General features: G+C 39.5%; 1 protein-coding gene across 12 annotated transcripts in view; it reads left to right on the top strand.

The window, feature by feature from the left end:
* FAM184A (family with sequence similarity 184 member A) overlaps positions 1-18,311 on the top strand; it is a 121,419-nt gene that overhangs the window by 36,703 nt on the left and 66,405 nt on the right. For all 12 annotated transcript variants that reach the window (XR_010134355.1, XM_063707821.1, XM_055391953.2 and 9 more), the window contains exon 2: positions 17,126-17,980. Coding sequence is in view for 11 of the 12 variants with exons in the window: in XM_055391953.2 (XP_055247928.1) it covers positions 17,126-17,980 (855 nt within the window). In the remaining variant the exon portion in view is untranslated. The remainder of the gene's footprint in view (positions 1-17,125; positions 17,981-18,311) is intronic.

Raw genomic sequence — 18,311 nt, 5'->3', positions numbered from 1 at the left:
CAGAGCTCCCAAGATGGTGGCGGGCCGCTTCCAAGATGGTGGCAAGCCTCGTGTTCTCTGACCTGGGGTTCTTAGCCTCAGGGATTCCAAGGAATGGAATCTTAGGCCATGCGGTGAGTGTTATACTTCTGTTAGAAGCCGTGGGTCATGGAAGAGAACCGTGGAACCCAGCAACTAGTGTTCAGCTCGATTAGGACAAACCCGGGCACTTAGCCGTGCAGGACCAATGGCAAGCCTTTAGCCCGATCCAGAGCGGCAGTGGGCACCTCACTGGATCAGGAGCACAGTGGACACCCTGCCGGATCCGGAGGGGTGGAAGTCAGCGGCGGGTCTGCGAAGGTGACAAACAGCAGTGGGGAACGGGGAGTGAAAGCTCAGCTCTAGCCGTAACAAACACGGAGCAGAAGAGTGCAGCTGCAAGATTTAATAGAGTGAAAACAGAGCTCCCATACAAAAGGAGGGGACCCAAAGAGGGTAGCGGTTGCCAGCTGGAATGTCTGGGTTTATATCCCAATCATTGTCCCTCCCGCTGTACTCTCAGGTGATAGATGATTGGTTATTTCTTTACTTACTGTTTTTGTCTTATTAGCATTTTAGTGAGCGCTCTTTACTACCTGATTGGCCGAGTGTGAGCTAAGTTGCAAGCCCCGTGTTTAAAGGTGGATGCGGTCACGTTCCCAGCTGGGTTTAGGGATTCTTAGTCAGCCTAGGAAATCCAGCTAATCTTGTCTCTCAGTCCCATCTCATCATAATTTTAGCTTGGGACCACCCTTCATCTCTGTCCCGTGGATCTCTTGTGTCTGCGGCCTTGGGCTGGCCTTGTCGCCACGACCTTATAGTAACCCTCACTTGGAGTATTTTAGTAATAAAATGATCATGTCTTTTCTTAGAAGCTTATTTCTCCATTAACTGCTACAGGGGCTGGAATTCTTTCCCCTAGAATATGACTTTGAAGGCCCTGTTGCCTGTTGAGAAGGGTGTGGAAGTAATTCAAGAAATGGGAGCTAAAGGAGGAAGTGGAAGGAACACTCATGGAAACCCCTCAAATGCTTGCAAAAACAGCAGCCCTTGGATTCAAGAGTGCAACATTTGCTCACCTTCTGGAACAAAAGTTCAAACATAAATCAGTAACCCCTGAGGACTTGCGGCTTGGGGTAAGAATTTCTCCACCTCCTAAAGTGGTGCTAACTTAAAAAGCAAGTGGGTGGAGTCCTTAAAAAGGGCCAGAGTGAAGGTCTGTGCGGGTGGACAAGCAGCTTTTAAGAGCCATTAGAAAACTTAGCCCCGGGATATAACAGGAACAAAAAGCACTTGGTGAGTTATGAAAAGCCAGCAAAGCCAGAGTTCCAATTCGTATTTGTCCCGGAAAAGAGCTGATTTTAGTTGAAAAAGCAGAGGAAGCCCCAGACATTACACGGTTTAGGCTTTAGCCCCACCATTTGTGCAAGGCTCCTGTCAAGAAGGGCCATATAATGCCTTAGATCTGCTCAGTACAGACCCTAAAGTCCCTGCCACCCTTGCAAGCCACCCGGCAAGGTGAGCTGAGAAATCAGCTGGGCGGAGCAGAGTCACTCTGGCCAAGAGGAATTACTCTGGGGAATTTGTTAGTAAGCAGGAAAGAGAGGAAAAGCCATGCATGTGGGTCAGATGCCTCCAGCTGAAGAAGGTGAGGCATAGAAATCTCTTACCACTAGGAAGGTATCCAAGTCACGGCACCAAATATGTTAGTGGTGGAAGAGATCTGAGGTACCCCGAGTTACCGGCGGCAAATCCATACGGGTCCACAGCAACTTCAGTCTTTGCCTCCTCAGAAGAAAGAATTCAACTGAGGGGCATAAAGCAGAAAAACAGACTGAGGCAAGTTCCAGAGCAGGAATGGAAATTTATTTAAAAGGCCTTAGAACAAGAGACAGGAAGGTGCACTTGGAAGAGACCCACGCAGGCATATGAAGATTAAAGAGAGAATGTCGAGTCCCCGTTTAACCTGATGCTAGGACTTTTATAGGCTCACCTTTTTCCCATGATTTTTCCCTAAGGGTGGGCTGCCTGCATGTGCAGAGCACGCGTAGTGTGTTTAGGGAGTTATACACATGCCCATCTGAGGCTTTCTTCCTTTTTCCAGTGTAGTGTACCCAGAAGATACTTTGCCATTTTTGTCTCTTAATCTGCATGTCCAGGAAGTTGCATCTCCCTGGGGCCCGCATCCAATTAACATTTTGATGTTAACAGGTGTGGACCATCAAGAAATGGCCTGTCCCTGGTGCTGCTGAATTATCATTTTTAGAGAGGCAGTGTGATAATTGCCAAACCATCACCTGACATTTCTAGTGGGGGGCGGGGTAGAGCCCTGTCCAGCCCCAGTCTTGCCTAGCTATGATACCTGTAACACTGCCTATTCCTTCCTCCCTCTCCTCAACCCCTGGCAACTACTGATCTATTTACTATCTTCATACTTCTGCCTTTTCTAGAATGTCATGTAATTGGGATCATACAATATGTAGCTTTTTCAATTTGGCTTCTTTTACTTAACAATATGCATTTAAGATTTCTTCATGTTTTCCCATGGCTTGATAGTTCATTTCTTTTTATCTCTGAATAATATTCCATCGTCTGGATCAGTTTATCCGTTCACCTACTGAAGGACGCCTTACTTTTGAGATTTGGCACTTTTGAACAAAGCTGCTATAAACATCTGTGTGCCAGTTTTTGTGTGGACATATATTTTTAACTCATTTGAGTAAATACCAATTCCTGGATTGTATGATAAGAATGTGTTTAGTTTTATAAAAAACCGCTCAACTGTCTTCCAAAATATCTACAATATTCTCACAAGCAATAAATGAGAGTTCTTGCTGCTCCATATTCTCATCAGCATTTGCTGTTGTCAGTGTTTTGGGTTTTGGCCTAGATCTAATATGTGTGTGGTGACATCTCACTATTTTAATATGCAAATCATTATTGATGTTAAGCATATTTTCATATACTTATTTGCCATGTACGTATCTTTTTTGGTGAGGTATTTATTGAGATATTTTGCCCATTTAAAAATCAGATTACTCATTTTCTTATTGTTGAGTTGTAAGTGTTCTTTGTACATTTTGGTTAAGTCCTTTATCTTTTGCAAATATTTTCTCCCAGTCTGTGGCTTGTGAGTTTTTTCACTGAATCCCTCTGCTTTTTGTACTCATCCCTGACCTCCTCTTGTTACAGGAAAGGGGTCCCGATCCAGACTCCAAGAGAGGGTTCTTGGATCTCGCTCAAGAAAGAATTCAGGGCCGGTCTGTAGTGCAAAGTGAAAGCAAGTATATTAAGAAAGTAAAGAAATAAAATAATGGCTACTCCATAGACAGAGCAGCCCTGAGGGCTGCTGGTTGCCCATTTTTATGGTGATTTCTTGATGATATGCTAAACAAGGGGTGGATTATTTATGCCTCCTCTTTTTAGACCATATAGGGTAACTTCCTGACGTTGCCATGGCATTTGTAAACTGTCATGGCGCTGGTGGGAGTGTCGCAGTGAGGACAGCCAGAGGTCACTCTCCTGGCCATTTTGGTTTTGGTGGGTTTTAGCCGACTCCTTTACTGCAACCTGTTTTGTCAGCGAGGTCTTTATGACCTGTCTTTTGTCATGACCTCCTATCTCATCCTGTGACTTAGAATGCCTTAACAATCTGAGAATGCAGCCCAGTAGGTTTCAGCCTCATTTTACTCAGCTCCTATTTAAGATGAAGTTGCTCAGGTTCACATGCCTCTGACACTCTGTGTCCAGCATCCCCAAGCCTACAGTTTCTTTAGCTCATTTTCTCTATTTGTTTCTCTATTTTTTTTTTTTTTTTTTTTTTTTTTACTAGTGTAGGAGAGATTAATGTCCTGTCTGCTTGATTCAGGCGACAGCTGGGGGTTTAACTGCCCTTTGCAAACTAGAAAACAACCTCCTGTTATCAGCCTCTTATCTCGGCTCCCCACCTGCTCCTCTTGTGTTTCTAGGGCTGTGCTGGACAAGTCAAATTTCTTCGTAGTGATTTTTCTCTCTCTCAACATTAGTTTTACCTTCTTCTGTTCTGACAAATTATTTCGTGTTTCCTCATTTGCTTTCTTTCCTCACATATTGAGATTCAGGTAAAGATGCCTCGTAGATAAAACTTTATCCAAGATAAGAGTTTACCTTTATCTTATTTTCTTTTTTGCTTTGGACTGCTTTTCAAGAAGAGAAAAAGGTAGTTTTTGACTTCATTTTCTTGTTTGTTGATTTTCTAAAGTAAAATTTTGAAGGTTGAAACTTATCAGTGTCTTCTGTAGGATAAAACGCAAAAAGAAATGGCTTTGCCAATGCTTAGCAAATATTTTTACGTATTCTAAATTAAGTTATACTACCACAATTAACCTATGTGACTGTTATTTTATTATTTATTTTTCTTTTTTATTTGTTATTGGATGTTGTCATTTTTTATTCCAAGGGGCAAAACACAGTTTTGGTGTTGCCATCTCATTCAAGAATATTGATGGTGTTTGTATTGGTCAGATAGCAAACAGTGAAGGCATGTTATCAGAATAAACCAATGAACTATTATCAAAGCCAGGTGTGGTGGCACATGCTTGTAGTCCCAGCTACTTAGGAGGCTGTGGCAATAGATCACTTGAGCCCAGGAGTTCAAGGCCCAGCCTGGGCAACATAGTGAAGCCCTTGTCTCTTAAAAAACTTAAAAACAAACAACGACAACAAAAAACACCCTCAAAACTGCTATCCTTTTGTCCTGCTGTCAATTAAACTATGATATTTAATTGACTGTAAGATGAACCCTGATTTAAGAAATGTTCAAATGTGAAAGAAAAAAATCTGTCTTAGAACCATTGCCTAGTACCATTGTAGGCATACAAACAGAAAAATATACCGAGATTCTAAATCTTAAAATTACTATAAAGAGACTTTTTCCAGTTAAATTTCAGGGACAAATTAATAACTAGGAAGTTTTTAACTTTAACTGACATTCCATGGCACTCACTCTCTCAGTGTCCAGGATTATTGGGCCACACCAACCACAAAAATCATTCGCATTTTGTGCCTTAACTGAAGTTGCTTTCCTCGTAGTTCTTGACAACTGACTTTGCCCTTTTATGCCTTTCTAATTACTGCAATCTTTATCCAGTTCTTTCTACTGAAAACTTACTATGCCATGTCACAGTATTCTGTACTATACAGCTTGACACTTAATATATATTATCTAAAAATTGTCTGCCATTATATTTTATGCCAAAATAAAAATATGTTTTATTTTGAGCAGGTCTATTTTGAGAAAGATTAAGAACATTCATACTTTTCTTTGCCAGAATGCATATAAAAAAGTACTGAGCATTCACAAAATGTTTGTTGTTTTGATTTTGGTTGTTGTTGAAGTATGGTAGCACAGATCCCATTGTACAGATCCTGAATAATAGCTGTATAGTAGGACTTCTGCTTGCTGTTTGAGAATTCAAGTTAAATCTGGGGAAACAGATGTATTCCACATTACCATACACAAAGATACCTCCAACATTATTAGACTTTATCAATATTTTCCAAAAGATTTCCCAGCAATAATTATAGAATCATACAGAGAGGAAATATATCTTTAAAGACAATTTCCCAACGCAATTGGATTTTAAAGTTCTTTTAAAATTAGAGTTTTATAGTGCCCTTGGCTTAAGTGAAATCCAAATGAGCTCCTTTTGTGAACTGTCTTGTAAATGTTTCATTTGGACACATGTCTGTTGCTGACATTCATTTGATTACATAATGTATGAAGAATGGCTTTTGTCTTTTGATTTTCCTTTCTAGTTAAAAAAAAAAAAGACACTGGACCAAGGGAAAAAAAAGAAGTGAATCATTTATGGGGCTGAACTATTCTGTGTAGGTAGCGTTTGTTCCCATTCTATTCACGTTGAACTCCAGATCTTCAGTGCATCTCTCTAGTAGATCCTGTTCTAGTCATTAATAGGAAATAGATAAGTGACTCAATATTTTATATTAATATGGTGTCAACGAAAAGAGTCAAACTCTGTAAAATATTTGAAGAGATGTATTCTGAGCCAAATATGAGTGACCAATGTCCCCTGACACAGCTCCAGGAGATCCTGAGAACATATGCCCAAGGTGGTCGGGCTATAGCTTGGTTTTATACATTTTAGGGTGGCATAAAACATAAATCAGTACACGTAAGATGTACGTTTGTTCCATTGGGAAGGGTGTGACAACTCGAAAGGAGGGTGACAGGGTGGGTTTCTGGTCATAGGTGGATTCAAAAAAAATTTTTTTTGGCAGCTGGTTAAAAGCGTTGTTACCTAAAGACCTAGGAGTGTCTGGGTTAAGATAAGGTTGTGGAGACGAAGGTTTTATCATGCAGATGAAGCCTCCAGGTGGCAGGCTTCAGAGCTCTTATCAGACCTAAAAAGATGCCAGACTCTTAGTTAATTCTCTCCCGGATCAGGGAGAACACCTGGAAAGGGAGGGGGATTCTCCACACAATGTAGATTTTCCCCACAAGAGACAGTTTTGCAGGGCCATTTCAAAATATGTCAAATAAATATATTTTGGAGTGAAATACTTCAGTTTCTTTCAGGGCTTGCTGTGCGTCCTGTAAACCTGGCTGGAATTTGGTGTCTTATTGCTACAAAAAGTCTGCTTCATCAGTCTTAAAATCATTGTTTTAATGTTAATTCTTGTCAGCTGTCCCTGAATTCCAGTGGGAGGAGGGTATAATGAGGTATATGTGACCCCCTCTTCCTATCATAGCCTGAACTAGTTTATCAGGTTAACTTTGGAATGCTCTTGGCCAAGAGGAGGAGTCCATTCAGTTCTCTGGGGAACTTGGAATTTTATTTTTGGTTTACAGTGGGTTAAAAGGTTTTGTTAAAATCCTCTTTAAATGTCTAACCGGCCAGTTGCTTTTTCTTCCGCTCTCACAGCCTTTTAAAAAAAATCCTTCTGTAGTTGTGAACAGTCTAATTCTGACCTTTGGCTCACAAACTCCACTCAGGAAAAGAAAGGACATGTGGTCCACAGAGACAGCTGTTATTACTCAGGCGAGCCCTCCTAAAGGGCTTGCCACACAGGAGTAGGTTGGTTTGCCTTAGGGACTAAACCTTTTGTAAACAAAATTCATTTTCTAATATTTTTTCTTATCTCTTAATACTGAGTCGGACATTACAAAAGAAGAACACTAGTTTAGCATAGGGTTGGGGGAAAGGTAGTATAGGAAAAGCACACTGATGAAATGTGCCCTGATAATGTATTAGATACTGTAAGCAGTGGTAGGTAGGATGGATTGAGAAGCCACAATGTAAGATTTCCACAAAGAGAAACTTGACATTAAAAACCTATAAAATAAAGACTATAAAAATACATGCATTCTAGAAAACATCTAGCCTAGGCTCTCTAAAAAATGTTAATATGATGAAATAAAAAAACAAAAAGCAAAGTTTTTTTTAAAAAAAAACTATATATTAAAACAGACTGAAAGAATATGACGACTCAATACAATGTGGGATCCTTGATTGGATCTTCATTGACAAAGAAAAGCTACTGTAGATTTCACTATTGGCATAATTTGGTGAACTTAAATATAGGCTGTGTGTTAGATAATATTCTATTAAGTTAAATTTCCTGGGAATAATAATGCTACTGTCTTTGATCTTATGAAACAATGTACTAAGATATTTAGTGATGGGTTCTGATAGCTGCAACTTATTTTCAAATGATTCAGAAAAAAGAAAATTCATGCATATGTGTACACAAATGCTTGGTGGTGAAAGAGTTTGGGATTTTTCTTTCTAACATTCACTTTGCACTAAGCGATCCTCTATGAGTTTTGGTTCTTGCTTTTTTCTTTAGAATGCATGTTCGTTTATGATCTCCTCATTTTAATATTTTTTTCTTTCATCTACCTCATTTTATTAGCCTGAGGTACTTGGGACTATTTCTTGGATTTAACTCTCTCTCTCTCTCTCTATATATATATATATATATAATTTTTTTTTTTTTTTTTTTTTTTGAGACAGAGTCTCACTCTGTCACTCAGGCTGGAGTGCAGTGGCATGATCTCGGCTCACTGCAGCCTCTGCCTCCCAGGACAAGCAGTTCTCCTGCCTCAGCCTCCTGAGTAGCTGGGATTACAGACGCGTGCCACCATGTCTGACTAATTTTTGTACTTTTAGTAGAGATGGGGTTTTGCCATGTTGGCCAGGCTGGACTTGAACTCCTAGCCTCAGGTGATCCACCCATCTGGGCTTCCCAAAGTCCTGGGATTACAGGTGTGAGCCACCGCACTGGCCTAATTCTGTAACTTCTTTAGTTTCTTTCTTTCTTTCTTTTTTTTTTTTTGAGACGGAGTCTCACTGTGTCATCCGGGCTGGAGTGCAGTGGCATAATCTTGGCTCACTGCAACCTCCACCTCCTGGGTACAAGTGATTCTCCTGCTTCAGCCTCCTGAGTAGCTGGGAATACAGACACCTGCCACTACGCCCAGCTAATTTTTTGTATTTTTAGTAGAGACGGGGTTTCACCATGTTGACCAGGCTGGTCTTGAACTCCTGACCTCATGATTTGACCACCTTGGCTTCCCAAAGTGCTGGAATTACAGGCGTGAGCCACCGCACCTGGCCTTTTCTTATGTTGCAATGATTGATCCTGTCATCCAGATAATTTAGGTAGCATAAATGTGTGCTGTTATTGATCACCAGTAAAATAGGTAAGAAAATATGGAAGGATTTGTGCAATTTCATCACCTCCGAAGCAAGCTAGTTTTAAAAACATTTTATTAACATGCCCTTATACAGTAAGGATGACATATTGAGATGTGGTGCTAATACCCTAGCTCCAAACAGTGACCCATTTTATAGAAACATAAGATTCCCTTAGTAAGCTACTTAGGGCTCATCAGGAATATTTAATAATTTTTTTAATAAACTGGGTAATTTGCAAAAAAAATTATATTTATAAGGCTGGTCTGGGAGTACCATTGAATATAAATTGAGGTACAGAGGTTTAGTGTATGTTCTTGCTCTGGAACCGATAGAATAGCCTCTGGCAGAAGGAAGTAACCCACTGTTTTTGAGAAGTTTGAGAGTTTTCAATATTCTTTAACTCTGATGTCTTATGGCTGAAGTAACCTTTTGGTGATTAGCTCAACTAGAAGAATTGAAGATTTAATAATACAAACATTCTCTTTGTTTAAAATGTACCAGATCTTTTTTTAAACAATTACTGAATCCGAGATTACTCTTTTATTAACTTGGTAAGCTACCTTTTGCCTCATGTAGTGGTTACGTATTCTGAGGGAGAGTCTTCTCCCACCCTTTTTCTTCCCTTCCCTTTCCACCTCCCTGCTCCCTCCCTTCCTCTTTTCCTCCCTTCCTCCTCCTCTTCCCCCTCCCTCTCCCCCCCTTCTCCTGCTCTTCTCCTCCTCTTCCTTCTCCTCCTCCTTCTCTTCCCTCTCCCTCTCCTCTCCCTCTCCCTCTCCCTCTTCCTCTTCCTCTCCCTCTTCCCTCTCCTTCTCCCCCTCCCCCACCCCCTCCCTGGTCTGGAAGGGATAGAGAAGCAGTATCCAGAATTTAATAGTAAAAAAATGAGACTGAGACTGGCAGTCACGCAGTCACTGTTAACCTATTAAAAAGGTTTAATATTTTCTGATTATAATAGGAACATACATTCATTATAGAATGTGTAGAAATGCTGAAATCTCATCAGTAAAAATTTGGTTTATTTCTTTTTTTTTTGTTTTGAGACAGAGTTACTTTGTTGCCCAGGCTGGAGTGCAGTAGCACAATCTTGGCTCACTGCAACCTCCACCTCTCAGGTTCAAGCAATTCTTCTGCCTCAGCCTCCCAAGTATCTGGGATTACAGGCACGTACCACCATGCCCAGCTAATTTTTGTATTTTTAGTAAAGATAGGGTTTCGCTATGTTGGCCAGGCTGGTCTTGAACTCCTGATCTCAGGTAATCCGCCCACCTAGGCCTCCCGGAGTGCTGGTATTACAGGAGTGAGCCATCGTGCCAGGCCTGGTTTATTTCTTTACATATCTGTATCTATGTATCTGTACTCACTTTTTCCTCCTGTAAAATGGGATCTTATTGTATGTAACGCTGTATACTTGCCTTATATCATTTTTTCTTATATTGTGAAATACTCTTCCAAATGAAATGTGCTTTTGATGGTTTCATGGTATTACACTGTATGAATATACCATCATTTATTCAGTGATTCCCTTACCTTAGCAGTGTTAAGCCTGTTGGTGTAATATGCAACAATTAAGGTCCAGTTAAAATATTTTACATTACTAAGCTAATATATATCACTTTAGTGAATGTATGTTATTACAAATGTGCTTTATTACTCTTTCAGTGAATTTATCTTGTGACTAATGAGTTAGATTTTAATGTGAACGTATTTACATATTGCCAAGATATTATTCAGCTTGAGCTGCCATAATGTAATAACCTAGACTGAGTGGCTTAAACAATAAAAATTAATTTCTTACAGTCTGGGAGCTGGGAAGTCCAAGATCAAGGTACCAGCCGATTCAGTTCCACAGTGAGCACTCTGTTCCTGGCTTGCAGGTGGTCACCTTCTTGATGTGTCGTCACACTGCAGAGAGAGAGCAGAGGCAGTCTCTCTGGTGTCTCTTCATGTAACAGCCCCAGTCCCAGAATGAGGGCTCCACTTTGTTGGTCTCATCTAAACCTAATTACCTCCCAAAGGTCCCGTCTCCAAATACCATCATATTGGGGGTTAGGGCTTCAACGTAAGAATTTTTGAGGAAGGCAATTTGGTCCAGAGCAGGCATAAATGAGGACTATTTCAGAAACTTCTTATTTTACCTAAGTATCATTTTAAACCTAGGATCTAGAATTGTTCTCATTTTACCCGGGTGAAAGATGATCTGATTTATCATAGGAAAAAAAAGATTTATCATAGGAAAAGTAAAAATTACTATTGCTTATTCATCATTAAATACGTAGTTAAATTATGCATCATTGACATAAAACGGAACTATGAAATGTTACATAGTTCATAAAATGAACTATGAAATTGCTGAAATGATTCCTATACTATTCCATTCCATGAATGTTCATAGTTCCATAAAAAGTGCAAATGTCTCTTAATGTCTTTTAAAGTACTTTATGAAAAGAGACTTTGAGAGTTTTTTTTTTCTATTTGTAAAAAAATAGCCAATTTTATGGGTGATTATGATCATTTACTAAAGTTCTTTTTAAAATTAGTCTCACCCGCTCCATAAATAAATAATACAACTAATAAGGAAGTCTTACCATGTTTTAGTGCCTTACATATATATTTTTAAATAGTTACATAACATCAATTTTTGAAATTTCAGTGATCAGTTGATCTTATATCAATGGTGCTACTAAGGTAGATAATAAGATCTTTATTTGATATTTGAGAAACTCAAAGCTTGAAGAAGTTAAGTGATTTTATCTAGTGTCAGACCTTTGTTATATCTTCTGTATGTTCAAAGAACATAGGGAATTTTTATATTACCTTGATCTGAAAAATAGTGTTCAGAGAAAGACACTAATAAATAGTTACCTTTATAATTACATAGAAAAATGAACAATTAGAGGATACTATATCCAGTTAAGCTCAACTTGAAAATTCATATGTAGCATTCTTACTTAAAAATAAGTTAGTAGTGGTGTATTTCAAGTGATCACTAATGAAAGCAGTATTAATTTGTTATTATGTTTGGTTTCATTTTGTTATTTCTTTTTAAGTTTTTAGAAACTTATTTAACATGGCTTTCCTTGGGAAATACCAATATATGGTCAGCATGAATATATATTCTTTTATAAAATATGCTTCCAGAATCTCCTAATTGGTTTTCGCAGTGTATGAGTGGTAGTGGAAAGAACCCTGTACTATTTAATAGGGAGTAAACCAAGCTAGTGCAAATTTAGATCTTTTATTATTTTTTATTTGTGGCTGCCAATTTTGGCTGATAAGATGGCTTTTCTATGTATAGATTAGAACAGGAGTTTGTAATAAGGTGTTTTCCACAACTACTCAACTTCACTGTCATAGTGGGAAAGCAGCTATAGGCAATACATAAACAAGTGGACATAACTGTGCTCCAATAATATTTTATTTATTAATACAAAGACAAGCAGCAGCCATATTTGGCCTACAGGTTGTAGTTTGCTAACTCCTGCATTAGAATGTCAAGTGAAATAAAAGCTCCTCACTATAATATTTTTTAAATTATTTGCCATGTTTGGTTTACTTAAATCCTATTCTAACTTAATGCTTTAATTTGTACATTTTTCTTTTTAAATTTCACCTTTTTGATTGCTACAGTGCTTTTATATCTTCAGCTTCTTTTTAGGCTCTCTAATATCCTCATACATCTTTCCAACCTTATCAAGACTCCTCCAAATTTAATTACATATTTACTGACAATCAGGAGTCAGTGAGGTAAGGCAATGGAGGTTCTAGATATAAAGAAAAGACAGACTCTTATGGATTTGGGTGGTCATGGAAGACTCATTAAAGGAGGCAGGACTGGAACTGATTCATCAAAGCTTTGAGGGAAATTTAGTATTAGAAAAAAGAGAAGATTATTTCAATAACTTGTCGACAAGGGGAAACTCACATATTTCCTCCTTCCCTCATTTCATCCCCAAAATATGAATTCCACCAGGGACTGGTTCTTTCCCAGATCATTTCCTGGAACAGAATGCTAATGATGTGACTTAGTTCTCTCTTTGGATTTTACCTCGTTGAATTCTCTTTTCCTTCCTTGTGGCTAGGACTGACCAGCCTTGGAAAGGCCTGAAGCCTGTGGCCTATACCAGCTTTGCTCTAGGCACTCTAGCAAATGGGCTTCTCTCTGGCTGGTTGGCTTGTTTTTCCTTAGTGTCCCTATTTGAGATAGGAAAAAACAGTTTTTCCTACCCTTACACTGGATAGAACACATAACACCTCACCTCTGGTCACCAAAATGTGTGTGGATTTTCTCTCCCAACAACCAGTTCTCTAGTGGACACCAAATGAGTATACTATAATTCAGTTCATTTCTGACACTATCTGCCTGAAGATAGCGTCAGATCCCACAGGTTAAAGGCTCAATCCCACAAGACTGCCCTCATTCAGATGCCAACTGCAAGTTCTTCTGGCAAAAAAATAAGTAGAGGGTTCACACTACCCTCCCTTGGGTTGGATTAATTTGCTAGAATGGCTCTCAGAACTCAGAAAAACATGTTTACCCCCATTTATAGGGCACAGAAGAAGTTAGTTAGATGGAAGAGATGCATAGGGCAGGGTCTGTGGGAAGGAATGTGGAGTTTCTTTGCATTTTCCAGGCATGCCACCCTCCCAGCACCTCCACGTGTTCAGAAATCTGGAAACTTGACTTTTGTGTTTTTATGAAGGCTTCACTGTGTAGGCATGGTTGATTAAATCATTGGTTGTTGGTGATCAACTCAACTCTCAGACCTTGTCTCCTCCCTCGAGGTCCCTGTATGGGGCTGGAAGTTCCAACTGTATAGTCACATGATGGGTTCCTCTGGCAGCCAGCCCCAATCCTGAGGCCTTCCCAAGAGCCCACTAGGAGTCATGTCATTAGAACAAAAGATGCTCCTATCAAGCAAGAGATTCCAAGGGATTTAGGAGCTCTGCTGTTAAAGAACTGAACTGGAGTCTGCTCAACTGGCACAGTGAAAACACACATCAAGGTTTTTGCAGTGACAGAAAGTTGCCTATTGCAGAGCGCTAAGCAGGGGGGACCAGCCAGCTAAATGCTCAAATCCGGCCTCCCTGATGGCTTGCAGGCAAGGATTTTTAGGCTTGCAGGCAAGGATTTTTAAAGGCGGGTAAATTTCAAGAAAGCAGAAGCTACAGGCAAAATCATAGATCAATACAAGGAGGTTACACATTGGCTTAAGCTTAAAAGGGCAGGACATTTGAAGTGGGGGGCACTCACAGGTGGTAGGTAGATTCAGAACTCTTCGGATTTGCAGTTGATTAAGGAAGGGAAGCTTTGTTTAAAACATTTAAGTTCAGTAGAAAAATGCTGACTTGCTAGAGGGAATGATTTTCTCTAAGTTCCTCAGGAAGAAACTTACTAATAAAACAAAGGGTAATAGCTAAAATTTAGTCTTCATTTCCCCCTTATCTGGAGTCTGTATGCCAGCAGATCCATTCAGTGGGGTTTCAAGCCTCTAAAAGACAACTCAAGGATGTATGTTAGGATGTTATCTTTAGTTTCTGTAGGAAAAGCAAACATCTCTGGAGCTTTAACTTCCTTGGCTATTGTTCTTAGGATACTGCTACCTTTTCGTTTAACAAGTTACTGAATTACCTCCGGGGCTAGCTAGATGCCTGGAATGTTTCTTAAAGGAACTTTGGGGTTTTCCTTTATTTCCATGTTTGGGGGTTTGCAGGTCCCTAAAAGGAGAGGTGGGGTCCCTGCTATATTTCACTGTGTCCAATGATCCTATCACACAGGAAATTACAAAAGTCTTAGGAGCTCTATGTCAGGAACTGGGGGCAGAGACCAAATATATATTTCTTATGTAAACCAAAAAGTATGTGAGACAGGTCTCAGTCAGTTTAGAGATTTATTTTGCCAAACTTAAAGACCATGGTCTGTGACACAGCCTCAGGGAATCTTGAGAACATATGCGCAAGGTGGTTTGGTTACAACTTGGTTTATACATTGTAGGGAGACAGAAGTTACAGGCAAAGACATAAATCAGTATGTGTAATGTTCAGCCTGGAAAGTGGGACATCTCTAGGTGGGCGTGAGGGAGGTTTTAGGTCATAGGTGGATTCAGAGATTTCCTGATTGGCAATTGGTTGAAAGAGGTAAGCCCTGACTAAAGAGTTGAATTCAGCATAAAGAAATGCTTGAGTTTAGTTAGATAAGGGGGTTGTGGACACCAAGGTTCTTGCCATGTAGATGAGGCCTCCAGGTAGCAGGCTTCAGAGAGAGTAGATGGTAAATGTCTCTTGTCAGACCTTAAAAGGTGTCATGCTCTCTGGAGAAGACCGAGTATGGGAAGGAGATTCTCTACAGAATGCAAATTTACTTTACAGGAGGCAGCTTTACAGGACCATTTCAGAATATGGAATGTCAAACAAAAAAATTTTAGGGTAAAATACTTTGATTTTCTTCAGGGCTTGCAATAAAATACCAAACTCCAACCTGACTCTTGGTATAGTATCACATGATGTTGTTTGGAATTTGGTATTTTATTGCTATGAGGAGTCTGTTTTGTCAGTCTTATCTCTGTTTTAATGTTAACGTCGGTCAGTTGTGTCTAAACCCCGAAGTGTAGAGTGCAGAAAAGCCCAGCATGTCCAATCCATAATGAGGCATGTCTGACCCCTCCCTTTCAGTCATGGCCTAAACTATTTTTTCAGGTTTCTTTGGGGTCCACTTGGCTGAGAGGAGGGTCCATTCAATCGGTTGGGGGCTTAGAATTATATTTTTGGTACACTTGTTATATCACAGCTCCTTTCAGTCTTTTATGGCCATTTGACTTGGTGGGCAGATATGACCCAAGGGGATGGGAATAGGAAGTCAGTCAGCTTTCTTGGCTTATAAGCTACCTTTATGAGTAAATGTGTAAATGAAGGAGTCCTGCTTGGGATCTGTGTTACCTTATTGGGAACATAATTTGGAATTTGAAATTAGGGTTTTTTAAAAACAGAATGTGAATAAGTACTTCTGTTCACATTTTTTCCTGTAGACTTTGCAAAAAGGGATAGCATGGCAAGACAGATGGGTTCCTGCCATCTCTCAATCTTTTTACCTTTGGTATGATGGCAGACTAAGCGAGTATATGGACAGGGCCACTGGATCTGGAAGACAAAGCCCTGTGTGGAGAAAGTGATGCCTCTGTGTTGAGGCAGCCTTCTTGTTTCTTCTGCAAGCGCAACTGCTGTCCCAGAGAGTGACAGCCTATCTTTAGCAAGTGGGATCTGGAGTTACTGTGGTATTTGGAGAGCCAGCCAGTCTGCCACAGTTACCTCAGGCTGCATGAATAATTTCTCTACAAAAAATGGCAACAGTTTTCCATCATAACTGCAGTTTCTGGTATCTGATGCTGGAATTCATTTCTAAAGCCAGAGTAATATCACATTAAAATGAGCAAATCTCCAGACACTGATTTTTAGCTGCTGGATTTTTTGATTGTATAGTGTTTACTTCTTTTCGCTTCAGGGGAAAGAAAGTGGGCTCATCTCAAAGCCTTAAATAACAGTCATGAATATTTCACCGTGTGACCACAGTGGCATGATGGAGGGCATCCGAGGAACAGAGGGAAGGAAGGAGAGTGTTACTGTGCAGGGAATTTGTTGTCATTTGAAATTAAGGTTGGGACATCTCAGTGAAATCATTAAAACCTAGGAACTAAAATGAAAATAAAGACCTGTACTCAAAACCCTGGCTTAAGGAATTGGGTTGCTTGGAGGCAGAGAGAAAATTAGCCAAAGAGTAAAACTACAGCATTTGAAATATGAAGAGAAAAAGTACAAATTGGGTTTTATAAAGACATCACTAGAAACTTGAAGAGAGAAGAGGATCAGCTTTAGAAGCAAACTATAGGGGAATTGGGAAAGGAAAGTTTAAAATTTGAAATATTTAAACAGGCCATTACAAAGATAAAAGGCTTTTGGGAAGACTTAGGGCCTAGGGCTTCTCATGTGAAGCCTCTCGTATCTCTAGGACACCAATATAGGGCAGAGTCTTACTATGAGACTTTTTCTCCTTCACAGTCCCCAGTAAGCTAGATTGGGACATATGAGAACTCCTTTCTCTTAGGCCAATTGCCTCCTTTGTCCATTTCCTCTTTGCTGTTTCATTTGTAGTAAAAAACAGTCTTAAATTTGAATGTTTTAAAATTATAACTAAAAAGTCTTTAAATACAAATCTTAAGACTGTGCTAAGATAGAAATTTGCTAAGCAAATCAATCTATGAGTACAAAAACAATTGCATCAAGTTTCCATATTTAACATTAGCCGTAGCCAATATTATGTGCATAGAAAAATATCAATCCAAATGAAAGAATTAACTTCAAGTTAGAAAATAATATGGATTCACAATTCTTCTCCCTTCTTATTCAAAACCATGCAGGTAATATATGCTTTAAACACTAAAAATGATGAGCATGAATCTGCAATTCAAGCCCTCAAAGATGCTCATGAAGAAGAAATTCAACAAATTCTTGCTGAAACAAGAGAAAAAATATTGCAGTATAAAAGCAAAGTAACAGAGGAGCTAGACCTTAGAAGAAAGATTCAAGTTTTAGAATCATCATTAGAAGATCACATAAAAATGAAGCAGCAGGCTTTGACAGAATTTGAAGCGTATAAGCACAGAGTTGAGGACATGCAACTTTGTGCAGAAGCCCAGCATGTCCAACGCATAGTGACCATGTCTAGAGAAGTCGAAGAGATTAGAAGGAAATTTGAAGAAAAATTACGGAGCTTTGGACAACTTCAAGTACAGTTTGAAAAAGACAAACGATTGGCATTGGAAGACTTGCAAGCTGCTCACAGACGGGAGATACAGGAGCTATTGAAGTCACAGCAGGATCACAGTGCCTCAGTAAATAAAGGCCAGGAAAAGGCAGAGGAACTACACAGAATGGAGGTGGAGTCCCTAAACAAAATGCTTGAGGAGCTAAGACTTGAACGGAAGAAACTAATTGAGGATTATGAAGGCAAGTTGAATAAAGCTCAGTCCTTTTATGAACGTGAGCTTGATACTTTGAAAAGGTCACAGCTTTTTACAGCAGAAAGCCTACAGGCCAGCAAAGAAAAGGAAGCTGATCTTAGAAAAGAATTTCAGGGACAAGAAGCAATTTTACGAAAAACTATAGGAAAATTAAAGACAGAGTTACAGATGGTACAGGATGAAGCTGGAAGTCTTCTTGACAAATGCCAAAAGCTTCAGACGGCACTTGCCACAGCAGAGAACAATGTTCAGGTAAGTAAAGAATATTATATTCAACACATGGATTTTTTTTCTTTTAAATATATTTGTTTTACAGGCTGGAGAGCAGTCTGGCCCACTTAGAATCAGTGGCTTCACACCACTTAGACTTTTTTTTTTTTTTAACTTTTCCTGCTTTTCCTTTGTGAGAAAAATCAATGACAGGATAATTTGTATTACCCTGTAGTTGTTATTTCAGAATTTCAGATATTAGGGGCCCAAAAAGACAAGCTTAAAACCTTGTCTAATTATTGGCTAGGCACAGTGGTACACACCTGTAATCCCAGCACTTTGGGGGGCCCAGGCAGGAGGATCGCTTCAGGCC

This window comes from Gorilla gorilla, chromosome 5 (assembly GCF_029281585.2).
Source record: "Gorilla gorilla gorilla isolate KB3781 chromosome 5, NHGRI_mGorGor1-v2.1_pri, whole genome shotgun sequence".
Taxonomy (NCBI): Eukaryota; Metazoa; Chordata; class Mammalia; order Primates; family Hominidae; genus Gorilla; species Gorilla gorilla.
The sequence above is the reverse complement of the archived record's forward strand: the minus strand, read 5'-3'. Positions and strand labels throughout refer to the sequence as shown.